At 45.1% G+C, this 26,179-nt stretch overlaps 2 protein-coding genes across 2 annotated transcripts; one reads left to right on the plus strand and one right to left on the minus strand.

Annotated features, from left to right (window-relative positions):
• Nucleotides 1-5,545: 5,545 nt before the first annotated feature.
• Nucleotides 5,546-21,203, minus strand: CCT3 (chaperonin containing TCP1 subunit 3). Its single transcript, XM_048828309.2, has 14 exons — nt 21,050-21,203; nt 19,162-19,223; nt 17,473-17,523; nt 17,324-17,386; nt 14,623-14,719; nt 13,516-13,633; nt 12,860-13,046; nt 11,179-11,328; nt 10,623-10,755; nt 9,811-9,892; nt 9,331-9,511; nt 7,593-7,838; nt 6,791-6,922; nt 5,546-5,927 (listed from the first exon to the last, which is right to left on the minus strand). Exons 1-14 carry the CDS (start codon nt 21,078-21,080, stop codon nt 5,823-5,825), a joined length of 1,638 nt encoding a protein of 545 aa, XP_048684266.1. The 5' UTR covers nt 21,081-21,203; the 3' UTR covers nt 5,546-5,822.
• Nucleotides 21,204-21,460: 257 nt separating this feature from the next.
• On the plus strand, nt 21,461-26,179 carry TSACC (TSSK6 activating cochaperone). Its single transcript, XM_048828311.2, has 5 exons — nt 21,461-21,579; nt 22,514-22,579; nt 23,649-23,678; nt 25,243-25,401; nt 25,787-26,179. Exons 1-5 carry the CDS (start codon nt 21,498-21,500, stop codon nt 25,993-25,995), a joined length of 546 nt encoding a protein of 181 aa, XP_048684268.1. The 5' UTR covers nt 21,461-21,497; the 3' UTR covers nt 25,996-26,179.

The raw sequence follows: 26,179 nt of genomic DNA on the forward strand, positions 1-26,179 counted from the left end.
CCCCTTAAAGGGGCAGGGCTGTCTTCTCTTAAAGGAGCCGCCGCCTGAAAAGAGGGGAGGGGGGAGAAGAGGAGGAGGAGGAGGGGGGGGGTGTAGCCCAAATGAGGCTGTTCTCACCGCTCACTCGCATAAAGTTGGTCCACAGCCAGCCTGCCTCCCACAAGGCCCAAGCTCTAGGCCTACGTGAGGATGTCGACGCTACATCGTAAGTCCGGGTCTGGGGACCCGAGCTCGTGGACTGGGTGTTTCCAAGACCGCACCTGAGCATCCGCACTGCATTGGAAGCCTGGGCTGGACCTGGCTTTCCTGACCGAGCTACTGCATCCACACTGCTCTACGCAGACCTCCTGACTCAGGTCTGCTGCTTGAGCGGCATCCACGCTGCAGAATGACCGGGCTCGGATCCGAGCCGCAGCAGGACTCGGGCTCTAACCCCCCCACCCAGCAGGGTCCCAGGCCCCAGGCCTTCAGTCCTTGCTGACTGGAGTCAGACTGATTTGTTTGCAGAAGGAAGGGCGAGGGGGCTTTGGCTCAAACCTGAGGCAGAGCCCGGGCGTAATGTGCAATGTAGACAGACGCTGTATATCTGCAAGGATCCTTCCCCCCACCTCTGAAATGCAGCCACCTCTGGGATGGAACACCACAGCTGTACCATGTACGGGTGGCAAAAGACAAGCACACTGACCTTGCTGCCATGCCTCCGTTCTGTTAAGATTTCCACGGCAGAAACGCCGTAGCTGCAACACAAATCGAGGGTGAGCTGTGAAGCATTTAATACAACTTTTATTGGGAGAAAGGGGGGGACTTATTCTCTCTAATAACTTCCCACATCTCCCCTTTCAATGGTCTCCCATTACCATGACCTATTATTATGTATTATTGGCATTGCAGCAGTGCTTAGGAGCCTACCCCCTGGTGCAAAGTTCTGTACAAACACAAAAAAATGGTCCCCGCCCACAGAGCTTCCAATCTAAGTATAAGGCAAGAGACCCCAGGTAAATACAGCCAGGCAGGGGAGCACAAGGAAACAATGAGACAAGGTCACAGTGTTGGACAGTGGTCTCAGCCCACCAGCCACCTATTCATTGTCAAGGCATAACAGCAAAGGAGTCTCTGTAGATCAGCTTCTCTACGGGCATGTGAGGACTATTCCATTCAGCTTCATGCACGGACAACACCATTTTGTCTACACACAGAAGTGGCCCTGATTTTACTGAAACTAATGCAAGCTAAACTGCTCTTAGGGAGCTGTAAACTGACTTAAGCATGTCCACATGGGCATTTGTATTGGTTTAGCTACATCATTTTTGAAATTATAGTTAAATGGGTGCAACTTATGTCTGCTCTATTCTACAGAGGTTCTTATACCACGCTCATCATCCCCACAGTATCTGAGCACCGTCCCTTCGTGCACTAAGCAACATGTGTAGGTAAGGCCTACGTTCCGGTTGCAGGAACTTTGGCCCAGATCCTGAGGTACTTGAGACGATCTGGATGACCTTGAAAACTAGAGTAATAGGAATGGGGTGAAATTTAATAGTGCAAAGACATGCCCTAGGAACTAACAACAAGAATTTTTGCTATAAGCTGGGGACTTAACAGCTGGAGGCAACAGTGGAGGAGAAAGATGTGAGTGTACAGGTTGATCACAGAATGACTGTAAGCCACCAATGTGATGCGGCTGTGAAAAGGGCTACTACAGTCCCAGGATGCATCAGGCGAGGTATTTCCAGTAGAGACAGGGAAGTGTTAGTACCATTAAACAAGGCCCTGAGGAGACCTTATCTGGAATAGTGTGCACAGTTCTGGTCTCCCATGTTTAAGAAAGATGAATTCAAATTGGAACAGGTTCAGAGACGGGCAACGAGGATGATCCAAGGGATGGAAAACCTGCCTTATGAGAGGAGACTCAAAGAGCATGGCTTGTTTAGCCTGACCAAAAGGCAGCTGAGGGGAGATCTGATTACTGTCTATAAATACATCAGAGGGATAAATACCAAGGAGGGAGGGGAGTTATTTAAGTTAAGACCAATGTGGACACAAGAACAAACGGCTATAAACCGGCCATCAAGAAGTTTAGGCTTGACCTTAGATGAAAGTTTCTAACCATCAGAGGAGTGAAGTTCTGGAGCAGCCTCCCAAGAAGAGCAGGGGGGGCAGAAATCCCAACTGGCTTCAAGATTGAGCTTGATAAGTTTATGGCGGGGATGGTAGGAGGAGGCTGCTTACAATGTGGTATGTAGCTGATCTGCGGCTGCCAGCAGTAACTATCTGCAATGGCCGGAGAGGGGACACTAGCTGGGGAGGCCTCTGAGTTACAACAGAGAATTGTTTTCCAAGTGTCTGGCTGGTGGGTCTTGACCACATGCTCAGGGTCTAACTGATCACCAGATTTGCAGGGGAGGGGATGGGGGGGGGAAGGAATTTTCCCCTGGGTCAGACTGGCAGAGCCCCTGGGGTTTCTCTGCAGCATGGGGCCCGGGTCACTTGTACATTTAAACTAGTGTAAATGGTGAATGCTGTGTAACTTGAAGTCTTTGAATCATGATTTGAAGATGTCAGTAACTGAGCCAGAGCTTAGGGGTCTTTTACAGGAGCGGCTGGGTGATGTTCTGTGGCCTGCAACATACAGCAGGTCAGATTAGATGAACATGATGGTCCCTTCTGGCTTTAAAAGTCTATGAGTCAATGGGGAAAAAAAAAAAAAAAAGACAGTTTTAGCCCTGAACAGCCTCCTCTCCCCCTGCTGCCTTTAACTTGGAGCTTGTGTGCCTCGTCCAAAGGCGGGAGAGAGAGAGAGAGAAAATACTAACACTTCTGACAATGCAATCCCTCTTCTCTTGACATGCTTCAGGCACACTCACACGTGCTGCTTGACACTTTGGCTGTAAGTGAAGGAGAAAGGGAGGGTTTTAAGGTGAAATTTAGAGAAGGGAAGGGAGTCAGTCTTGGAAAGGAGAAGGGGAGGATTAGATGGATGGGAAAGCACAAGAGCACCCCGCAACTGTGCAAAGGGTGTGTGAAGGTGGATTTGAGATCCAGGGAAGGCAGAAAGAAGTCAGAGGTCTGGGTGGAGCAAGCCCACAGAGAAATGGGAATTAGATTTGGAAGTGGGTATGAGGCACGCAATGGATAAATAGCTGGGGGACTGAGGCTCACCTTCTTGCGGCTGGGAAATCCACCTGGGATATTCTGGACCCTCCTGTGGTTTAGAGATGTATGGTGTCAAATCCCTAAAAATGGGACCCAGCAATCGGCCATCAGGACCAGTCTGCTTTAAATCCATTTGTATTGGCACAGAATGATCCAGCAACAGGTTGACACATTAAACATGGTAGCTAAGGAAGCACAGACCCCATCAGGTTGCCTGAAATGGAGTAAACCACCCAGCAAGCATTAAATACATACCCACCCTAGCAGGAAATACACCTCCTACTGATTTGAAAATAGTTTCCTGAGACCGTGTAAATTGTGGGTAACAAGGAGAGGGCACAGATCACAGCCATGGTATGGGCACATAACACAGGGAGCACGTCAGTGGGTGCTTCAAGGGGAGCAGTGACGCCTAGCACATGCCGTTCCGAAGCCAGTGTGAGATACATGGATCGATGTGGTTGCTAGCATGGAATTCTTAGTCCCTGCCTGTGGATTGCTGCTCCTTTATGATACACGTATACCTCCCACTGGAGGATTTCAGAGCACATTAGAGGGAACATATAAAGCCTCAGAACCTCTACTACCATGGAAGTATTACCCCAAGGAGAAACTGAGACACCGAAAAGTGAAGGGACTTACCCAAGGTCACAAGTCTCTGGCAGAGTTGGGACTAGAACCCAGCCGCCCTGATTTCAGGAGCCCTTTGCTCTAAAATGCTAGCCACACCCCCGGCCTCCAGAGTGGTGGATTTGCATCAGTGTCGCACAAGCAGAAACAGGAGTTTGTTCAAGTAAAAGCACCAACCTAAGGTGGCTATTTGAAGTTTCAGGTATTACACATCAACTTTCTTAACTATTTACACCACAGGCGGCAGGTAATTAATTCCCCTTGGACTAATCCATTTTAGTGCAAGTAGGAGAAGGGAGCTCCCAAATCTTGCACAGCCCCACCTCCAGCATTCAGACAAGGCAGAGTTAAATCTACCAGCTAGCCCCAGCGCTATTTTAGTAGCCAAGCTTTGGAGCTCACATGCAGGGTAAACGGGCAGAATGATCTCTCCTTTCAAAGATGTGCAGCTCAGGGCACCATTCAAACCCAAAGTCTCAGGGAATGAAATGATAGGTGAGTGGAAGCCGATGGGGCAGAATTCTTCCTTGCCTGCTTTTGGATCTGCACCGTGATGTTACTTAAACCACAGGAGTCAAAGGAGGACGAAACTAAATACGTTCTAGGTATCACAGTGTTCAGTTAAACGATCGTAACGCTGCCCTGTAGTGACACCCTGAAGGAACAGTATTAACTGTACAGTAGTTACTGCAGAAGGTCACTGCAGGGCAGAGTTAAGGTGCCACAAGTACTCCTTTTCTTTTTGCGAATACAGACTAACACGGTTGTTCCTCTGAAACCGGTTATTTGAGTGTCTTTACCATAAAACGTTCAAATTTCAGTTTAACCTTAATCCTCAATTTCCTAGGTTTACAATGCTTGGCTTGGGCTAATGACGATATGCCTATGAGGTCCTTTACCCTGATACTTTTTTTTTTGTGGGGGTTGGGGGAGAAGAAAATATATGTGGGTTGAGATTTCCAGGTTCCATGGGGAGTTAGAAACCCAATTCCCATTTAATTTAAAGACACTGGACATCCAAATCCTAACCTTACGATTTTAAATTTTATGTAGTGCCAGTGAAAGATGCCAGCCTACTTACTTGGTGGGCACTAGCCACTAATCTAACAGAAGGCCTACCCCTCAGATGAGGGAGGGGGCCCAGGACTTAATCAAACATGGGGGAACTGACAGTCTGGGAGATAGAACCAACTGAGAATGGGCAAAAGCAACTCAAGATTTCTGCCCTCCCGCGATGAACCTCAGCCCTGGTGAGCACTGAATTCAGTTTGCCTGACCAGCTCTGAATTGCCAACACAAGAGCCATGGTCATTGGTGGTTTTGAAATAGACATGATGTCCTCAGTGCTGCTCGTAAAGACCATATATACTAGTGCCTCTTTCAGACCCCTTTTGTGGTGGTGGTGGGGGACACAATAGGTGTTAAAGCCCCCAAACCTCAGGGACCCCCAAAAGCCCCCCCAAGTTTTGCTTTTCCTCCACTCCCCACAGGGGATTTATCCCTTTATTAGGACAGCACTGGCATAGTTTCAGTCCTGGTTGCTAGTAATGGACATGATAGACATTCCTACGAAACAGCACAGTGGGATATTCCAGTGAACTAGCGCATTAGGAAGGATTTCATGCTAAGGGATGAGACACAGGATTTCTGAAAGAGGCCTGCCTGGGACTAGTTGTCCCCACTCTGGAAATGGCTAACCGAACACCCCACCGTGCAGCTCCAGGCTAGTGAGTTGTGTTAGAGATAGACACAAGGGACTGAACAGAGTGACACGTTTTATTGTCGAAGCAAACAGCAAAAGTTACAGTATATACTTAAATTAAGCGTCAGTGTCTCCAAACAGGAGAGGAACGCACATGTGACAGTAGCCCATTCCCCACAGTCATGTACCTTCCCTCCCACCCACTGACTTCAGGCAAACTAACACTCAATACTCAGACTGTGTCCAGGCCCAGGCCCAGACCGAGGAGATGCAGCAGTAAATTTTGTTCGGCTGTTTCCATAGTGTAGTTCAAGGCGCATGGTTCCTCAATCTCCTCTTACTCCTGGGCTGCATCTGGAGCTCCAGGCGATCTGTTTTGATCATCCCCCTTTTTCTTATGCCCCGAAACAATGTCATCGATACGGAGAAGGAGGACAGCAGTCTGGAGAGAAAAATCCCAGGGCCGGGTCAGGGAGAGGACGTGCTGCAGCTTGGGCACCTTCCTGAGGTAGCCAGCTTTCGCTTAGGGCTTGCACACATTGTATTCCCACCAATTTAACTAATTTGATTCTTAAGCCAATTTGAAGTGGTGTAAAAAAAACCTGTGCTCAATCCGGGGCGGGACAACCCACTGAATGCTGCAATGCCCGCTTTTAAATCTGATCAGCAGCCTTTGCTTTCAGCTCTTGGTAGCTTGAACATTTGTATCACAGAAGAACAACAGCCAACCCAAGAGTCCCAAAGTACTTCACACCTTACAGCAATGCGGCCACCTCTGCGGTGGAACATGGTAGCTGCTTTAAACAGCACACGGCAATATGACATGGTGGGAAGTACTGAAAATACTGAATCCTGCTGTAACTAGGTGGAAGGCATTTAGACACACTGGAACTTGGCTGGGAGACGAAGTTGATGGGGAAAATATTTAAAATTTTCTGGTGATGTGCAGGAAGGGAGAGCACAACTGGCTTAATTTACCATACACCACCACTCTACTAAATGTTCAAATCTTAATCTGTGGGGGAAGAGAGGAAAGGGTCGTTTGATCAAACCAATCAGCTCACCACAACCACGGTGCAGTACACACGGTCCTATCAACTAGATCCCAGAGGTATATTCTTTGACCTGGATTTCTCCGAGTCTGTGGCAACCCAGCCATAGATTGCACGGGCCATAATATCTACCGACCTTGTAGGGATGGAGACACCGTAGCAATTTCTTCCCTTCCCGCACACGATTTCCTGCTCTAGACACTCAAGCACAAAGGGTCAGCAACACACAATCACTCATCAGTTGCTTCCTTACCTCCACAGCTGTCTTGTAGGTCTGTAATTTGACAGCTAAAGGCTCCCAGATCCCCAGGTCCTTCATGTCCACTAAGGCTCCAGTCTCACCATTTACTCCCCAAGTCTGACTGCCTTCCTGAGTGTGTTTTGCCTGTAATAAATTGGTAATAAGATCTCAAACCAACCCATCTTTCTGAAAGAAATCTGAAACATTGATTCATTCAGTCAGTCTTCTATGCAAATAGCAAGGAATCATTAAGATTAACTATAAACGTGTAAGTTTTAAAGGGACAGCCATTTCATTTATATGGAGACCAGCACCGAAATGGCACTAAACACTAACTAGATTTAGAGTAATCAACCGATGACAAATTAACTCACCAGCTATGTTAGTAAGATCTGACAGTAAGGATAAATAAAACTAAAAATTTAATATGAAATCTTCTATGCCATTTGCTTAATTTTGGCATATTCACTCAGTTTAGACAGTGAACAGACTAGTCAGTTTCACTTTCAGGTTCTCATGCACTAGCCAAAGCTGCAATATCTGGGTACAAACATTGCACAGAAATTGATTTAACGAACACTACTTGGAGATTGTGTCTGTGTGTATTAGGATTTGTAAAAACCTGTTACAAAGCTCTAGGTCCCCAATGATCTGACATGCTACCACCACCAAACGATCCGTCATGCTGTTTCTACTCACACAACTAGCTAGGATTTCCAAGATGAAAATATATTTTATAGCTGAAAGAGAGAGGCTGATAGTAAGTCGCTCTTTGGAGAAGTTTGTCCCGTCAGCTAGAGTCCCATAGACTTACTCTTAGCGAGGTCAGCACGCGGATGGTACTGGCTCCACAATTCTGAATCAGCGTCCTTGGAATGACTTCCAGAGCCTGGGCGACCGCCCGGTAGGGCCACTGCTCCACTCCTGTCAGGACTTTAGACTTTTCTGTCAAAGCATGAGAAACAGCCATCTCTGCAGCGCCCCCTCCGGGCACCAGCTGAGGATCTACTAGGACATTACGACACACCTGCATGGCATCCTGGAGGTTGCGTTCCACCTCCTACGAAAAAAAGAAAAAGGCAAAGAAGTGATAGATTTACAGGTTTGCATATTTAAAGCAGAACAGGCTCCAAAAGCAGCAGCGGCATGATAGAGGCTACAGAACACAGTCAGGACCATGGAATAAGGTCAGTATTAAAATCTGCACCAATATGACATGGCTACCTGTTTACAGAACACTCAATACTGCTTCAAGTTCTCACCTGAGGCAGCAAGGCTTGCAGGTTTAAGCATGGGATTAGGCACCAACAGATCTGTGTTCTACTCCCAAATCTGGGAGCCACCAAGTTAGTTCAGTAGGTCTTAGATAAGGCAGGTGACCATTACGTGCCTCATTTTACTTCTCACTTTGCCAGATTTGGGGTCAGGAAGGAATTTGCACCCAGATCAGATTGGCATGAATGCACCTTGGGTGGGGGGGGAGGGTTTCCTTCCCCTGCAGCATGGGGGTGGTTAGGATCACCTGGGCCTACTTCACCTATGCAATTCGCTGCCAGTGCAGCGCCCTTGGGCATTGGTGGCAACTTGTTCTCTCCTTATGCCACACCATCATTTTGGCCCTTGAGCACTGAAAAGCTTTTGGGCTCAATACAGGGTGAAATTCAATGGCCTATGATACACAGGAAGCAAGACTAGATGACCTAAATCGGGGTGGCCAACCTGAGCTGGAGAAGGACCTAGAATTTACCAGTGTACATTGCCAGAGAGCCACAGTAATACATCAGCAACCCCCCCGCCCCCCCATCAGCTCCTGCCCTCCAGCCCCTGAGCGCGCCGCAATAAGCTGTTTCACATGTGCAGGAGGGCTCTGTGGGGGAAGGGGCAGGCTACTTGGGGGAAGGGATGGAGTGGGGGCAGGGCCTGGGGCAGAGCAGGGGGTTGAGCAGTGAGCACCCCCCCCAGCACACTGGAAAGTTAGCATCTGTAGCTCCAGCCCCAGAGTCAGCGCCTATGCAAGAAGCCACATATTAACCTCTGAAGAGCCGCATGCGGCTCCAGAGCCACAGGTTGGCCACCCCCGATCTAAATGGTCCCTTCTGTCCTTAAGCCCTATGAAACTATTTTGGCATAAAGGATATATTTGAAAGGTGTTTTAACATCCTTGATGTAAGGTGCTACACAGATGAAGCTGTCATAGGTGAAGTGCTATTAAAATCCACAAAGATGTCCACTGGTCAATTGTTTACTCTGGGGAATATAGATTTTGCTTTCCCTAGGCAGTGTTTAAGGCTGGGATTCCTTGGAAACCATCAACTCTCCCGTTTTTCCACACCATTCCACAATTTAGAGATACCTGCTAGCAGTAAATCTTGTCACATAAGATGGCTCTGCATGGCAATGGAATGCTGCTGGCAATTAGAAAGATGCCATGATGATGGAATCAGTAAACTTCTTTGATAGTGCTTATGCTCCCTCCTGTTGCCAGCAGTACAATTTGCACAGGGAACTCTGCCTCCTGGCATCAAGGGAAGGTATATCATGCCATAACTTACTGCTAGGATTTCCTTGCTGGCTCCACGCAGCATGACAGTGCAGGCCTTGGGGTCTTTGCAATCTGTGATGAAGGTGAAATACTCATCTCCTATTTTCTTAACTTCAAAAAGCCTGGCGCCGGTCCCCACATCCTCGTCACGCAGCTCGTCTGTGCGACTCACAATGCGAGCTCCACAGGCCCTACCACAAAGGAACAAAACAGAAATCCGTCGCTGTGGTTTGGATTGCAGTAGAGTGGAGAGGCCCGATATGATCAGGGCCCCACTCTGCTGGGTGTGCTACAAACGTGTAGCACACAGTCCATGCCCTAAATGTCCAGACTAGTTTGTAAGCTGAAGTGCAACACGCAAATAAGGGAGAGTTGCGTGGAGGGACTGAGGTAACAGCAAGAGTCCCGTTGAAATCAACTGTGCTATGCCCGTGTGTCAACGCGCGTGAGGGCTGCGCAACGTGGCTCTCAACAATTAAGGTCTGTTCACCTGGCGATTCTGTTGTTGTCTGTTTTTCTCACCCTGCGGATAGCTGTAATGTTGGCTCTCATCAGGTAGTGCTGGGCCAAGTCTGAAACCAAGTTTGCAGATAAGTTATTTTACATAGAAGAGTCACCACAAAGACTGAGTTTCTACAACTGATGATACGTAGGTTTGGTTTAAAATTTATCACCACTCTGGAACCTACACCAAGGATTATGGAATAAAAGAACCTGGTGCTCAACACTTCTCCTAAACCATCAGCAAAGAAAAAACGTTCCAGTGCTGCTTGGATAAAATGATATTAGACATTCCAGACCCAGCTCCTTTGTGTTCTGCTAGGTTCTTGTTCTCAACAGTGTTAAATACATGACCAAACTATGGGTCAAACCCTGAGAAAAGCTAGCATCCACAGAAGTCACTGGAATCATAGGGGTCAGCCATCAGCTTAAAATAAATCATACAGACTATGCATCCTACTGGATAAGTATAGCAACATCTGACGGACCGTAACCAGTGGGATCGCAAGCTTCCCAATAAGTATGTGTACAGGGGGAGAGTGGTAATGACCCTAAGCAAGCTACACATCCAGAAAAATTAACAAATTGGAGATTTAACTTTTACCCCACCCACCCTGGCAGTCTACAAAGTGAGAGGATCTTTAGCACTGCATAAATCTAAGAGCCTGCTTTAATATTTGCTCTCTGAAAGGCAATATTCAGAACTCGTTACCACTCTCTCACTTGTTAACACTAAAGGATCATGTTGAAACACAACTATGGTTATATTTGTCCATCACTACACTCAATCATATACATTACCAGAGATTCCTTTCTCTGTGATGATGAGATCCGGTTTGACCCTTATCAAGTCCTCACAGATTTGCTGAATGTATTCTTCCTCCATTTGCAGGATGCGTGCAAAGTCTTCCTCACGGGTAATTTCAATATCAGTCTGCACAGAAAGAGGTTTAAGAGGCTTAGTCTCTTTCTACAAGGTTTTAACATAAATGCATGTCCCTTAAAACAATCATACTCCATTTTTCTTGTCCATTCAACTGGTGCTAACACGGACTGAACAGAGAAGAGGTGAAAGGAATCAGTAGTACACAATGAAAGCCATTGATCCAATGAGTAAGCCTTGGTGTAATGTCCTGCCATTAGTGTAGCACCAGAGTATTTCACTGTTAATTAGAATGGGGAAGTGTTTCTACGTATATTTTACTCATACCCGGCTCTATGCAAGTCTCGAGCTGCAACAAACCCTCAAGAAGCAGAAGAAAACATTCAAAACCCCTTGCCAATAATGGCATTGTTGGCTCTTTTCACTTGCATCATACAAAGAACTGCATACATCTTTACACAAGACCTGCCTTACCTGGCTCTCTCCTTTCTTGTACTCCAGCGAACAGTCCAGAAGCAAAATGCGTGGATTCTTGATATAGCGACGCATCCTTGGGTGAGTTACATCTTTGTTTACCATGATTCCACGCAAGACACAAGAGTCTTCTATTATGCCACCTGGAATCTGACAGACACATGCAGGGCATAGGTGAGAGTTATTGAAGCAAATGAGAAGACAAGTAACTCTCCAGATGACTGGAAAACGAATACAAATTTGGCAGATTTTAATCTCTAGCACAAATTTATTTTTAAAGTTACAACAAACAAACCAGTTTATACTTAAGGAGGAATTAGTTGCCTCAAACAAATTGTAAGGCCCTTTAGAAGGCTGGCGAGAGATACCCAAAGGTATTTAGACACTTAGTAGGTTCCTACAAATTTACAAAAGTGCTTACACAGGTTGGACACCTGACTTCCACCGATTCTTTATGGGAGTTAGGCACTGAACCTACTCAGGTGCTTTCATAAATCCCCGCCCAAGGAGCCCAAATATTTTTGTAAAGCTGGCTCCAGTTGTCTTTAAGTTTTAACCCTATTTCTTCACCATTCCTTTTGCACACTATGTTCTGACACACTTTGATTACCCCTTTTACAATCCCACAGCATTCTTGGAACCAACGTGTGGCTTCTAGTTTTGATTGCTGTCCTTTTCCACTGTACAGTACTACAGGCTAAGTTTTTACACTTGGATGCCTAATTTTAGACAGACACTTTTGAAAACTGAATTCCAAAATAAGACTTCTCCTTTTCCAATAGTACCTTTCAAACACATTAGCATCACTGGTCTCCTCTGAAGTAGTTATCCCCATCATACGGATCAGGGAACGGATGCACAAAGTGGTCATGTGGCCTGCCTCAGGCCACAAAACTCAGTGACACAGCCAGGAGTAGAACATAGGAGCCCCAGTGCTCTAACCACTAGATGATAAGTTCTCCTCTCTACATGGCTGAATACTGGTTCCAATGCCTTTATTTTTAAGAATTAGTTTATAAGAGCACAAGCCTATAAGCGTATGAGCAGAAAGGAAAGCTCTCAGAAGTCTATCCCATGAAAATGTGTGTCTGTACTTTTGAAATCAAATGAATGGGCTTAAAACTGTACTTAGTTTCAGTACTGAAAACACAATGTGCAGTCTGTCCTAACTACTTATGACTTGTTCAGGTCATGGAAGACCGATCTAGGGTAACGACTGCAAACTGGCTTAAACTATTAGTACCTGAGAAAACATGTACTACACAGGGACTACTTACATTCCACTGTTGCTGATACTTTCTTGTCTGAAAGTCTGAAAAATCAGATATTCCCCTCTCCCATCAATATTACTTTTTTTCATTTGGCGAACCTGGTTTCTAAAATCTCGAAATTAATTCCTTCCCCAACTCCATTCCCTTCATTGTGCCACAGCATCAAAGATGATTGCACAAAGTATAAAATATTTCCAAGGACTGAGTTCCTGTTGACTTAGCAGCAGTAGAAAATCTTTCCCACAAGGTCCTACATTAATATTGTTTAGTATTTACATTACTGTAGTGCTGAGTAGCCCCAGTAATGGAATGTGCTGTACACACACAGAGCATACATTGTAGCTTCAGAAAGTTGCTCTGCCATTAGTGAGAGAGATACAGAAACAATTGAGAGTCCAAAGCATACTTACCTTTTCTACTTTTGCATAATTCTTGATGTCAATTTCCTTTCTGCCATTTTCCTCAAACTCCACAGTCTTGACAGCATCAAGAGCAATGCCGCAGGCCAAGTCAGACCAGTGGCTTATTGCCTTGGTGTTTATAGCACTCTTTATTATATTCAGCATCATCTCTCTGTTGTTCACGTCAACTGGAGTGCTAGACCAAGGAACAACAAACAGCACACGGGATATTATTCACAGTACAGAAGGAAAAGATTTATTAAATAACCCAGACCAGCTCTCTGAAATTGCAAGACTATTCCCTATTAGAATAGCATGACTGTAAGATGGTTAAAGATCAGACTTGCTTAGCAATAAGCAAATTACTGTGGGTCTGCTCAGAGACAACAGCCTCGAGGTACCTCCATTCAAATATCTATTCAATGTACAATGATAATTAACAGACTGCAACACAGAAATACTCTTTTAGAACATCCTCTCTCCCAAATAGAGCCATGAGAACTAGGTTTACTTTATCACGGTTGACACTGCTAACTTGTGTGGCTATACAAACTGGTTTCTAGACCTCCATCTGAGTTACACTTTGCTGGGCTGAATCACCAGAGTTTCATCTTTCCCCAGAATTGCACAGAGAAATAATGCCAACTCCAAACAGCACTGCTCACCTGATTTTGTTCAAAGTGCTGATCATATCATCCAGAGCTTTACGATAAGCACCAATGATCACAGTTGGATGCATCTGCTGTTCTAGGAAGTGCTCGGCAACAGCCAACATCTCTCCAGCTAAACAAAAAACAAAGACAAGTTAGTGGGAACTGTTGGCACATCAAATAAGGGATACCTAAAGCACCTGCTACCTATTCTAGGAGCCTTGTAATCGCCAACACCTCTCTTCTATATTTAATCATGATCATTTGCTTAAACTAGAATATAAACTCTTGAGGACAGGGAATTGTCTTCAGCTAAAGATGACCAGTGGCAATGAGTCTCGGAGCCCAAGTCAACTGACTCAGGCTTGTGGGGCTTGCGCTGTGGGATGAAAAAATCGCAGTGAAGACATCTAGGCTGAGGCTGGAGCCCGGCCTCTGAAACCTGGTGGGAGGGGAGGCTCTCAGAGCATGTACACTGCTATTTTTAGCCCTGCAGCACAAGCCCAACTCAGTTGACCTGGGCTCAGACTCACTGTCATGGTTTTGTTGTCGTTTTTTCCTGTGTCAACATACCTTTACTTGTATGTAAATGGCCTAGCTCATCTTGGTGATAAAAAAACATATTTATGCTTTCCTTAGCATAAAACTGTTAAGGGATGCTCTGAGCATTCACCCTGCATCCCCATGAGTAAATGTGGGGTGTGGGTTCCTTGGTAAGAGACTCTCAGAAACCCAGTGCGCAAACGAGGAAAGAAAATTTTAAGAGGCTGCAATGCTTGGAAACATATTGGGGCAGAGGGAGAGAGAAGGAGGTGCCCCTTAGATAGTAACTCCCCAGTGCCAAATCACAGAAAACTGGTGCACAAAAGCAAAATGCTTAGCCCTTAGCCATCCTTCAATCCACAGGGCAAGTTGTACAATGTTTCAAATTTGCTTGCCAAAGACAGAAGCCAGGCCTAGAAAAAGTGGCTCATCATTAATGAGTCAGCATTTGTCAATATCTCAGAAACAGAAGAGCATCAATGTGAATGTTAAAATGAATATCGCTTTGCCATAGATGTATTAACCAAAACTCAACAAACTTTAGCTGCAACCCCTCCTTCATTTAAAGCATGTCCTCACCGAGGATAATTACGGATGTGGTCCCATCTCCAACCTCTTCATCCTGAGTACGGCTGATCTCAATCATGGATTTTGCAGCCGGGTGCTGGACCTGAATCTGCAGGGAAGAAAACAAAATGGGAACACTTGGTCTGGAATGCAAGGTACTTGTTCACATTTAGCGGGAGTGGAAAATTTGAGGTCAGCTGTGAACATGGAAAGAGGTCTCACCCCATCTTGGCAAAGAAATTTTCTTCCCAATACTGAGGCAGAAGATAAAATGTTATTTATGTCACATCTCCAGTAGATTTTTAGGCACTAGGAATATTCTCGATACTTAAAAAAAATATTTGTGTGGAAAGACAGCAATGGTCGGTGTCTCTCTTTCTGAAGGCCTCAGTTGGTGAAAGCCAGTAGCCAGTGATGCACGCAACACACAATTATAACAATAAATTAATGTGGAAGTTACACCAGCCTTGCAAAACCATTATGAAAATGTATTACCCCAAGTGCAAAATAACCTTGTGTTAAGCAAGGATAATGAAAATCAACTAATGATATTTTACTCATCCCAAGCAAATAAACCAATAGAACTGTGTAAAGTTGATTTACTTCTATTCTAATTGAAAAGGAAAAGGTGTATTGTAGGGTGTCATTCGTAAAAATGTCAGTTTTCAGTATTTAATAGGAATTATACAAATTGTAAATGTTCCAGGCCAGGGACCTTGCCTCTAACATGTCAGTAAAACACCTACCACTGTCTGCACTAAATAAATTAGTGTCATAATGACACAGACAAAATTCAGACAATGAGACAAATTCTACTCTTGGGGACATATGTGCACTTAAGAGAATTTAACTGCAAAATTAGCAATTGTAATTCCTCTGTCACATAAGACTCTTCCTCATGCCAGGGAAAGGAAATGAATTAAATATGAACCTTCTTATCCCCAATTTCTGTCAAATTCACTGGGCATAATTGATCTCAGAGTCCAACTCTTCTTGTACAGAGCGCCATTTGCAATAATCCTCCATGTCCTGTATTACTTCAAGCTTCTAATTTCATGGGCTCTGTGAGGGAAGGTCTTTGTACAGCTTTGTACAGCAGATTTCACTTAGCAACCTCTCAGTGGACAGCTAAAAGTTGCCACTAACCAGCAGTCGCTAATAAGAATGAGCACTGGGACATGCCTTCATTGACAGTAGCAACACAAACGTGCCTATGGCCAGTGTTCAGCGCTTCCCTACGCTTCCTTCCGGGGCTGCAGCCCTGAAAACCTGCTTTCTGGGGCTGCAGCCAGGGAAGGAAGCACTGGGGCTGCAGAGTACCTGATGTCAGAACAGGATGCAGCCTGGAGACAGCAGGGAGAGGTACCATGCAGCCCCACAGGGCCCCAGTGCTCTCACTCCTCATGGAAAGCTCAGACGTCTGGGCAGCAGGCCCCCTCTCTACTGCTGACCTGCCCACAGCGTACCTGGGGCCCAGGTTTTGCACATCCAAGCACTTCTGTCCCTGGCTACAGTCCTGCAAATCTGCCAGCAGCTAGGCTTTCCACATGGAGTGGAAAAAGCAGCTTTGCCTCTCCTAGAATTGACACCTCCTCCTCAATTATTGGAAGTGAACTACATCCACCCTGATTGAATTGGCTCTGTCAACACTGGTTCTCCACTTGTGAGGTAACGCCCCTCTCTTCATATGTCAATATATAATGCCTGCATCTGTAATTTTCACTCCATGCATCTGAAGAAGTGTTTTTTACCCATGAAAGCTTATGCCCAAATAAATCTGTTAGTCTTTAAGGTGCCACCGGACTCCTTGTTGTTTTTGTGGATACAGACTAACACAGCTTTCCCCTGATACTTGATGCATGGAATGGGGGTGCCAAAGGCCACCATGGCAAAAAAAGGTGCTAATAAATGGCAAGCCTGTTGCAAATATCCAGACCAATTAACACTGTAGTCAATTGGACAGCACTGGTTCTAGGTAAAACATTTCTATTACAGGAAACGTATGAACAGGGTTGCTATTAAGCAGAATCTACTGCATAAGGATTTTACAGAGTTGTGGGCTTGATTTGGGGGTTTGTTTTTTGCCACCAACATAATTTTGAATAAATATTTCTCATTCATTAGCTCTACTGAAACTTACCCCCTTGGCCAACCACAGTAAAACAGAAATGATGTAATGGGATCTGAATTTCAAATATTAACGTTTATTGTGTTTTTAATTTAAGACAACTAAATATTTATCAGTTGCAAGGTAACATAAGCTCCAGAGGGAAATCTGTACAAGTTACATGTATATGAATTTTATCATATGCATATACCCTGAAACACATTTATGTACCATAAATGAGGCTATAAGTGGTTCTGTAGGCCTACTGCATTTTCCACTGCATGCATCTGATGAAGTGGGTTTTAGCCCCTGAAAGCTTATGCCCAAATAAATTTGTTCATCTCTAAGGTGCCACAAGTACTCCTTGTTCTTTTTGCTGATACAGACTAACATGGCTACCACTCTGAAACCTTAGCAGCGACAAGAACTCAACAAGTTCATTGTCCATCCTCTGTCTGGGGCGGGAGGATACTGTTTTTAAATACTATATAAGGGCTATGATTATTTGTGGTTATTTGGACAACTCTAGAACATGTACATTGGCAACTTAATGTGGAAATCATTGAGTACCTGCTTAAGAAAAAGGTATCAAAACGGAATACTCACTTCTCTAAGAATAGCATTACCATCATTGGTCATCACAATTCCACCCATTGGATCCAGAAGCATCTACATTAGAGAAGAGAAACAGTATTTAGATTGATCTTTAAGATACACAGCATTTCTAATGCAAAGACTACAACAAAAGTTCTTACCTTCATCATAGCTCTTGGTCCCAAACATGTTCGGATAATGTCAGCAATGGTCTAAAATGAAAGACGAAAAATGAGATGATACAGGAGTTTTCAGAACTAATGTACGTTCTCTCCCCCACCACCCCCTTTTTTTTTCTTTTTTAAAGCAAAGCTCACGAGAAGGGGAAGAGAAAATATCAAGTGATAGGCTACTAAGCTGAATGTCCTAGTTTTTATACCAAAAAAATGACCTGTGTTAATATTTAGAGTGTGGGTGAGAGAAAAATTCAATCCTAGTCTGTACTGCCTCACTTCATTAACCTCTTACTACCAGACCTCTTTGCCACTAAGCATGAACTTTGTGTGTTAAAGCTCAGTGACAATATATTCTGACAGCATCAAGAGTTAAACATGAACAGGAAAGATCTGAAACTCCTATTTCTAATATAACTATAATAGTACTAGTTATGCAACATTTGATGTATACGTAGAAGGGAAAGCATATATAGAGATGGCACACACTTTAGTTTAAAGCCAGATATTGCCCTGGACAAAACTGTTGTCCTGCATGATTTAATACTATGATATTAATTGCTGAAAAATATAAGCAATCCTGAGGGTAGAAAGGCACTGCCCATAGATATCTAATACATAAACTGTCCCTTGTGAAAAGTAAACACCTTCCCCTGAAATATCCAGAATTCGCCAGTGTCAGGGGTAAGACAATGAATTAGGTGGACCCTTGGCTATGAAGGTTGCTTCTTTGTGCATCGTCCCATGAAATGTTTCAATACATACATGCAATTAGTCACTACTGAGGTAGTTACATAACAATATACTAGAGTTTGATGGTACAGAGCGCCTTTTATATACCAGTATAAAACTCTTTACAAAGAAATAGATAGGACTTAAATAGCCACACATTACTTAGACATCACACATGAGGTTACGAATTCCTAATCACACTGTGCATGTTGCAATAAGAATTAGGTGTGTGGTTTCTACTTTTGAACTGTATGTAAATAACACTGAAGAACTGAACTGATTCAGACTTTGTCTAATGTTTCCATTTTTGCCCTGCACTCTAAAATACGAGGCTACTCATTCTTACTTTAAATTGTCTTCCTTTAATCCCGAGTCCAGCAGTCAGGGTTTCATAACACCACATTTAGTGCTTCAAAATTCTAAATGCACTTGAATAATCCCTCCAAACTACACAGAAAATGCAGACCTAGTAATTAACATAAGCGACCCAATGATTTTGCAGTTCCTTGGATGCAGCAAGAGTAAGATTTAATTAGGCATGACAATACAGCTTAAAGGTTAAAACAACAGCTGCATCTATTCAGACATCAGACACAATATTTTAACAATCATCTTCTCAGACATCACCCCAAACTACTTGCTAAATAACGTGTCAAGGTTCAGACTTATGCAGTGTTCTGGATTGAAGTTTAACTTTTCTTTTACTTTTTTTTTTATTTACACTGTCATCACTAGACTAAAAAGTTGTTCTAGTCAATTGCACCTGTTATTTTAGCAGAGCAAGGGAGTGATCGGCATTTCTTCATTTGAGATGTGTAAAGAAATATCAACAAGCGCACTACAGGAAATCAAAGGACCTGCTAAAAATGTTCCAAGTTCATTATGCTGCATTTGCCCCCTTTTGATTTCTAGTTCACTAACATACTTGGTAGCATAAAACAGTACCTTAGCAGCACTGATGTTTCCAATCTGAACCTTCCTTCCAGATTCACGTTTTGTATTTTGACCTACGGCATGCAGAAAACAAAAAACAGCATCAGCATGAATATAACTGATCTTATGAGCTCTTAATGGGAAACCCAATGTTGAGGAGGCAATACGGACAACATATCAATGATGTAATCTTACTCATGTGCACATGAATTATGGCCAACTCTAAATGGAGCCATGCATTTAAATAAGAGAGTACCCAAGAGGTACAGCCACTAGAATAAAATTATGCCAACTTCCCCTCTTAATTTAAAAGAATATCAAATAGCAAAATTAAAGATTCCTAAGTTCTTCTCCATTACCTAAGTCTCATGAATAGAAAGTATGTTTCCAAATAAGGCAATATATAAGATGTCTTGACTTGTCACCAAAAGAGGGCCAATAGTACTCAACGTTCAAGTGAGTCAATATTCCTGAGAGGTTTCAGAGGAACAGCCGTGTTAGTCTGTATTCGCAAAAAGAAAAGGAGTACTTGTGGCACCTTAGAGACTAACCAATATATTATTATATTGGTTATTATATTATATTATATTATATTATAAAAATAAATTGGTTAGTCTCTAAGGTGCCACAAGTACTCCTTTTCTTTTTGCGAATATTCCTGAGAATCTACTATAAAATTGCTACATAGTAACTTTATGGTGCTCTGAAAAATTATCATTTTAAGAAGTTTTTCTTCAGCACTATAATAGGTACAACATTATAAATGTTAAGTCTCCATACTGCACCTCAATGACCCATAACCTGCCATACATAAAATAGTGTGTATTAACTATACCCATAACTGAGACTAACACCCACATTAGGTGATTTCCTGTCACAAGGGTCTGCCCCAAAGAAACCCCACCCATATTAAATGTGATGTCATTTCTTTATTATAAACCCAGTTTGGATAAGCAAGGTATCGTTTTGTGGAGAGGGGAAGAAACAAAAGTGGAGTGAAATAACGGGAAGGGAGGAGTGAAAACTCCTGCCCCCAATACTAGGAGGGACTCCAAAAACTGAAATAAACTCAATACAAGAGGGCTACAAAAGAGGATCCCCAAAGGGGATGAGAAGGGGGAACCCAAATAGGAAGAAATGCCAATGTAGAGGACTACGAAGAGTGTGACCCCAAGGTGGGAGAGGAATATACAGGGCACCTAATATAGGAGAGACCAAAATTGGAGAGCACCACCAAACTGACATGAGAAGCGAGGCTGTAAAACAAGAAGAAATGGGTGGGGAATACATAGGGGTAATACAAGACTGGGGGAGAAATTTGGGAGGTTACCCAAGAAACAGGAGGAACAATGGAGACCCAAAGGGGAAGGAATCCCAAAAGAGAGGGTGACCCCAATGAGAGCAGAACTGGGTAGGGAGGGGGCCCAATGTGTGTGTGGGGAGTTGTACGGATCGGGGCCGGGGCGGGGGGGGGGGAGAGCTGTACGAAATCGGGGGGAGGGGGAAGAGCTGTACGGATCGGGGGGGGGGGAAGAGCTGTACGGAGGAGATGCCTCAGGAGAGAAGATGTAAGATGGGTATGGACACAAGGGGGGGGAGGAAGGAAATGGGGGGGACCCATGGAAAGCGGAAGGGGGGTTATGGGAGACCCATGGGGGTGGGGGGCCTGAGGGACCGATAGCAGGGACACGATGATAGGAAGGACCCATGCGGGAGGGGGGGGGGCGGGGAACCCAGGGAGAAGGTGCAGAGGGGGGTTACGGGAGACCTCGGTGGGGGGAGGGGCGGGGGGTTCCGGGAGGCCCCGGGGTGGGGGAGGGGCGGGGGGTTCCGGGAGGCCCCGGGGTGGGGGACGCACTGTCGGGGACCCCAGCGGCGGGGCGGGGCCCCTCACACTCACTGAGCACGAGCACGGGGCGCTGGCCCATCATCCTGGCGGCGGCTCAGAGCAGAGGACCCGGCGCGGAACCTTCTGGAGACAAGAGAGACACACTCCGAACAGCGCCGCTGCACCGCGCCGCGCGACACCCTAGCCGGCGCGCCGCCGCGCCCGCCAATCGCCGCCCGAGCCGAACGCCCGGCACCCAATCGGGAAGCAAGGCGCCACGTATAGGACCCGCCCCGCACTTCACCACAAGCTCGGTTGAGAGGAGACTTCTCAGCGCGTGGGGGGCCTCGACTTGGAACTGCCACTATTGGGAGGGGACAGGGAATACTGCGCATGCGCCTTCAGAAGTCGGGAGACTGCGCCTGCGCGATTATTCGGACGAGGTGATTTCACATGCGCAGGGCCCGGGGGGGAGGGGGGGAGGTGATGCGCATGCGTACAAGCTCCGAGCAGCGGTTGGATGGACCCAGAGGGGGAGCTTGTCCTGTGGCCCTCCGGACTGCGTCCGTCGCGCTCGGGTTTCGGCCGCGCCGGCTGTAGAGGCGAGTGGGCAGGAGAGCAGAGCCCGTTAGGCAGCTGGCTCTTGCCGCGGTGGAGGGCCCCAGGAGTCGTCGTCCCTTCCACCGAGGCATGCTGGGAATTGTAGTCCTACCCGCGGGGCTCTCTCACACTGGGGCATCATGGGAATTGTAGTCTTGCTCCTGGACATGCTAGGAATTGTAGTCCTTCCTGGGCCACACTCTGTCGTCCTGCTCCCGAAGCATGATGGGAGCTGCAGGCCTTACGCGGGGGGGGGGGGTCTTCCTCTCACTGGTGTTTCATGGGAGTTGTAGTTTGTTAATGAGCCATGTTGGGCCATATGACTCAGCATCAGTGCTAGAGATGTCCTACCATGCACAACGTGGGGCCGAGATGCATATTATCTTTGCGGGCCAGTGCTGCGTTGGGTGCCACTCACTGACCACCCCACCCCCGTGCAGCCGGGACTTCTAGTGCAAAACCAGCCATTGCCCCGTAAGAACAAGTTCTTCACTTGTAAATGTGTTATCTTTCATGTTAACATTACTGTGAACCAGCCAACGCACATGTTGCCAGAGTCCGCTGTGGCTGGAAAGAGAACGTGCCAGAGGCCCTATATTGCTACAATCTAATGAAGATTCTCCTTCAGCATCAGAGCAAAGGGCCTGTGCATTTGGAGCAGGGGGTTTGAGCTCTAGCCACCTTGAGTATATGGTGGAAATCACCCAAAAAGCTGCTTCTGTAAAGTTCCGAGTGCTCACAGCTTCGTTATGATATAAAATCTCTTTGTACGTTCTAATTTTTCTTTCATTTTAACCACCACAGTTTAAAAAGAAAGAATATATGTCTCTGGCTAGCACACACGTCCGAGAAGAAAGTTGCATTCTAGTCTATGTCTTTCCAACCTCCTTCCTTTAAAATATTCCCCTAGATAACCTAGTGCTTTCCTTTCCATAGGCACAAGCTCTGCTCCTCAGATGGAGCCAGAAACAGATGCTCAGGAAGAAAAACAACACTGGAAAAGTATGTTCAATGCATTTCTACTTCAGACACAAGCCAACCTTTAAAGGTCAAATTGGAACTTTTGCAGTGAAATTGACATAAATGCTCCCCATGCCAAAACATAAGCTCTCTGGGGCAGGGTCCATCTTTTTGTTCTGTATTTGTACAGCTTCAGGCTCCATGGAGTCCTGGTCCATGAGTGAGCCTCCTGGGTTCTATTGCAATACAAATAATAAATAATTAATATGAGGTACTGATTGTACTACAACGCCATACAATATAATTCCTGCTATGAGTATATGTAATCTGCATGGCATTAGGGTTATACATAAGTGTTGCTGGCTGGTTTGAGGACACTGCTTTGAAGAAGTTAGGTGTCACATACTATTATATGTATACACACCACCACTTAAATGCAGCTAGCTCTGGGGTGGATGATGACAGACACATAGCACAACAGCAGAAGAGAAGGGGATAGTGTAGCAAATCTTTGCTTGTACAGACAGTACTGTGAGGGTCTGATTCTGAAGGGTGCTGAGCTCGGAAGGGAGTGGAGGGTGCTCAGTACCTTATTGGAACAGATCCTTAACTTTCATGAAAAGCAGATAGGAGAGTGTTGCCTAGTGACTAGAGCACTGGTCTAGGTCTGAGATGAGCTGGGTTCTGTTCCCAGCTCTGCCAGGCCTGCTGGGTGACCTTAGGCCAGTCACTTCCTCTCCCTGTACCTCAGTTTCTGTATCTGTACAATGGGGATAATATTACCCTCCTTTGTAAGTGCTTTGAGATCTACTGATTAAAAGCTCAAGATTAGAGCTAGGGATTATTATTCTTGTTTACCCTAAAGTGCCATTGGACCCCTCTGGCAGTATAAAGGGACCCTAAATCATAAATTAGTTATACTCACAGTAGCATCCCTTTGCACAGGCAGAGTAGTGTAAAGCAGTTTAGTGTCAATAAGAATCAGGCACTCAGTTTTGAAGGGCTCATTGCAAAGAAAAGATATCAGAGCAGCAGAAGAACTCTTCCTTCAGAGTCTTGTTACCCCCATCAGTATAGAAACTCACAGTAACAACAGTTGTTTCTTTTGCAGACACAGCGAGACGATCCACTCAAAGCCCACGTACGTATTTCCCCAATCTGAAATCCCCAATCTTTATACCTACTTTTACTGTAATGATTGTTATGTAAAGATTAGGCTCTTTTAACAATAGGACATCAAATAATCACAGTCAACCAAATTTGTTAACCCATGAGTGTTAGTCAAAGATTAATCTGCACAAATACAGAAAGATGAGAGTTAAATACTTTACCACTTCATCACGCTGGGGATACAACCAGCAGCATGGATTGTTCTGGAAGTATAATTCACTCCTGAGGCGTATATATACCTTTGGCTTTTACCGTGGTCCCCAAAATTAGTTTGTGTCATTCTTACACTAATATTTCCATTCCAATGCAATCTGAACTTGCTGTCCGAGGTTGTTGGAAATTTGAAACTGGTTTCTAGCAACAGTTATATCAGGTAGTTATTATTTTCACAAACCTCAGCAAAATACTACTTTCTCTGTGTGCACCAAGAACAAAAGCTTCCAGTTTTTAATATATTTCAGTATAGAGGTTGCTGGGAAAAATGGTTAACTTTAGCATAGGCATGGATTCGCTTAAAAATACATAATATATTGGCAAAAAGAAAAGGAGTACTTGTGGCACCTTAGAGACTGACAAATTTATTTGAGCATAAGCTTTCGTGAGCTACAGCTCACTTCATCGGATGCTGTAACTCACAAAAGCTTATGCTCAAATAAATTTATTAGTCTCTAAGGTGCCACAAGTACTCCTTTTCTTTTTGCGAATACAGACTAACATGGCTGCTACTCTGAAACCTGTCATAATATATTGGCTATATCATTTTGGTAACACGTCAGGTAGAGCACTCTGAGAATGGGTGATTTCTATTAGGGATCCCGGTTTGCCATTTAAACAGAAAACAACAACAACAAAAGGTGTGTATATATATAAAACTGTATTTTATCCATGGTATGTCCTAGACATTACGTGAGAGGCAGTATGATGTTGTGGCTACACGGTCATGAACTGCACGGTCAGAACTCCTGGGTTCCGATCCAGGCTCTGCTACCCACATGATTTGCCCATGGCCACACAGCAAGTCATCCTCTATGCTTCAATTTCCCCTTCTGTAAAATTAACAGGATTCCTCCCTCCATGGAGTTGGGGTAGGGATTAATTGGTTAGTGTCTACAAAGCAGCATTAACAACTAAAACCTGATTTTTCATCACCCTGCATCTTTTGTCATCATTTTCACCAGTGCAAAGCAGCTGTATAATGCTACCGGATCAGAATGGTGGTGTTTTGCACTAGTGTAAGTGACAAGGAATAGATCCATAATATGCTACATAGTAAGTCTGTGAGCCTAGTGGATGAGTGGATGGACTGGGACTCAGGGGAGCTGGGTTCGACTCCTGACTCTGCCCCCAACCTGCTGAGTGACCTTGGGCTTTGCCGCTCTGTGCCTCAGTTTCCACATCTGTGAAATAGGGATAATGATACTTATCTCCTTTGTAAAGTGCTTGGAGTCCTCTTGAAGAAAAATGCTATACAACAGCTAGGGATTATTATTCAATAGTGAAAAACATCCTTGTAATGCAAAGCCTTTTTTTGACAGGAGAGGATAACTTTGAAGGCCCTTCCTCTTCTTTTAAGAAGCTATGTCCTGCCAAACCCTCCCCCAGCTTTCTTGAGCTTCCATCTTCCCAACGGAGGCCCAGCCCAAGTCTGCCCTGTGCCCAGGCTGCAAGGATATGGAAAGGACAGAAAAAATTCAGTAAGTATTGGAACCACTCCAGCTTTGGGAAGGGAGTGTTCTTTAGCGGTAAGGAGTAGGGGGCTAGGAGTCAGGACTTCTGGAGTCTATCCTGGTTCTGGGCAGGAGCATGGGTTAGTGGTTAGAACAAGGCACTAGGAGCCCAGGACTCCTAGGATCTATTCCCAGGTCTGTGTGACCGTGGGCGAATCATTTCCCTGTTTGGTGCCTCAGTTTCCCCATTTGTAAAGTGGGGATAATACCCTGTGCACTGGGCTGTGGCAAAGCCCAGCGAGGTTCTGGGATGCAGGTCTCTGTAAACAGGCAACATTTCAATAGAATTAAGAATCACTTAGCATTTGAGGAAGGGGAAAACAAACCAGCGCTCTGCCCCTTTTTTCTCCAGCCCCTGATCATCAGCCACAGGAATGCTACGGCCTACTGGAGTGTATGCACAACAACATCCAGATCCAAACCCAGATCGCTCTGGCACAGTTGAGCATCCTGGAAGGCTTGCAGGAATCCATGAGCTTGCTTCTGGCTAGCAACGAAGAGAAGGGGAAGGAGCAGAGAGACCAGAAGGGCCTGCAAAGCTCAGCCTCCTCCCCCACCTAACATATCCATAGGTTTGGTGGCTAGCTTTGCTTCCCATAGTCTCATCCCTGTGGCTTCATCTCCTTTGCGTTCACTCTGGCACTGGCTATCAAGTGTATGGCGACAGGATTGGGATTTGTGTTACCATGACAACTGATACGGCTACGCTAGCGGTGCTGCTTGGAAGTAAAACTATTGTAAATAC

Source organism: Caretta caretta, chromosome 24 (assembly GCF_965140235.1).
Source record: "Caretta caretta isolate rCarCar2 chromosome 24, rCarCar1.hap1, whole genome shotgun sequence".
NCBI lineage: Eukaryota > Metazoa > Chordata > Testudines > Cheloniidae > Caretta > Caretta caretta.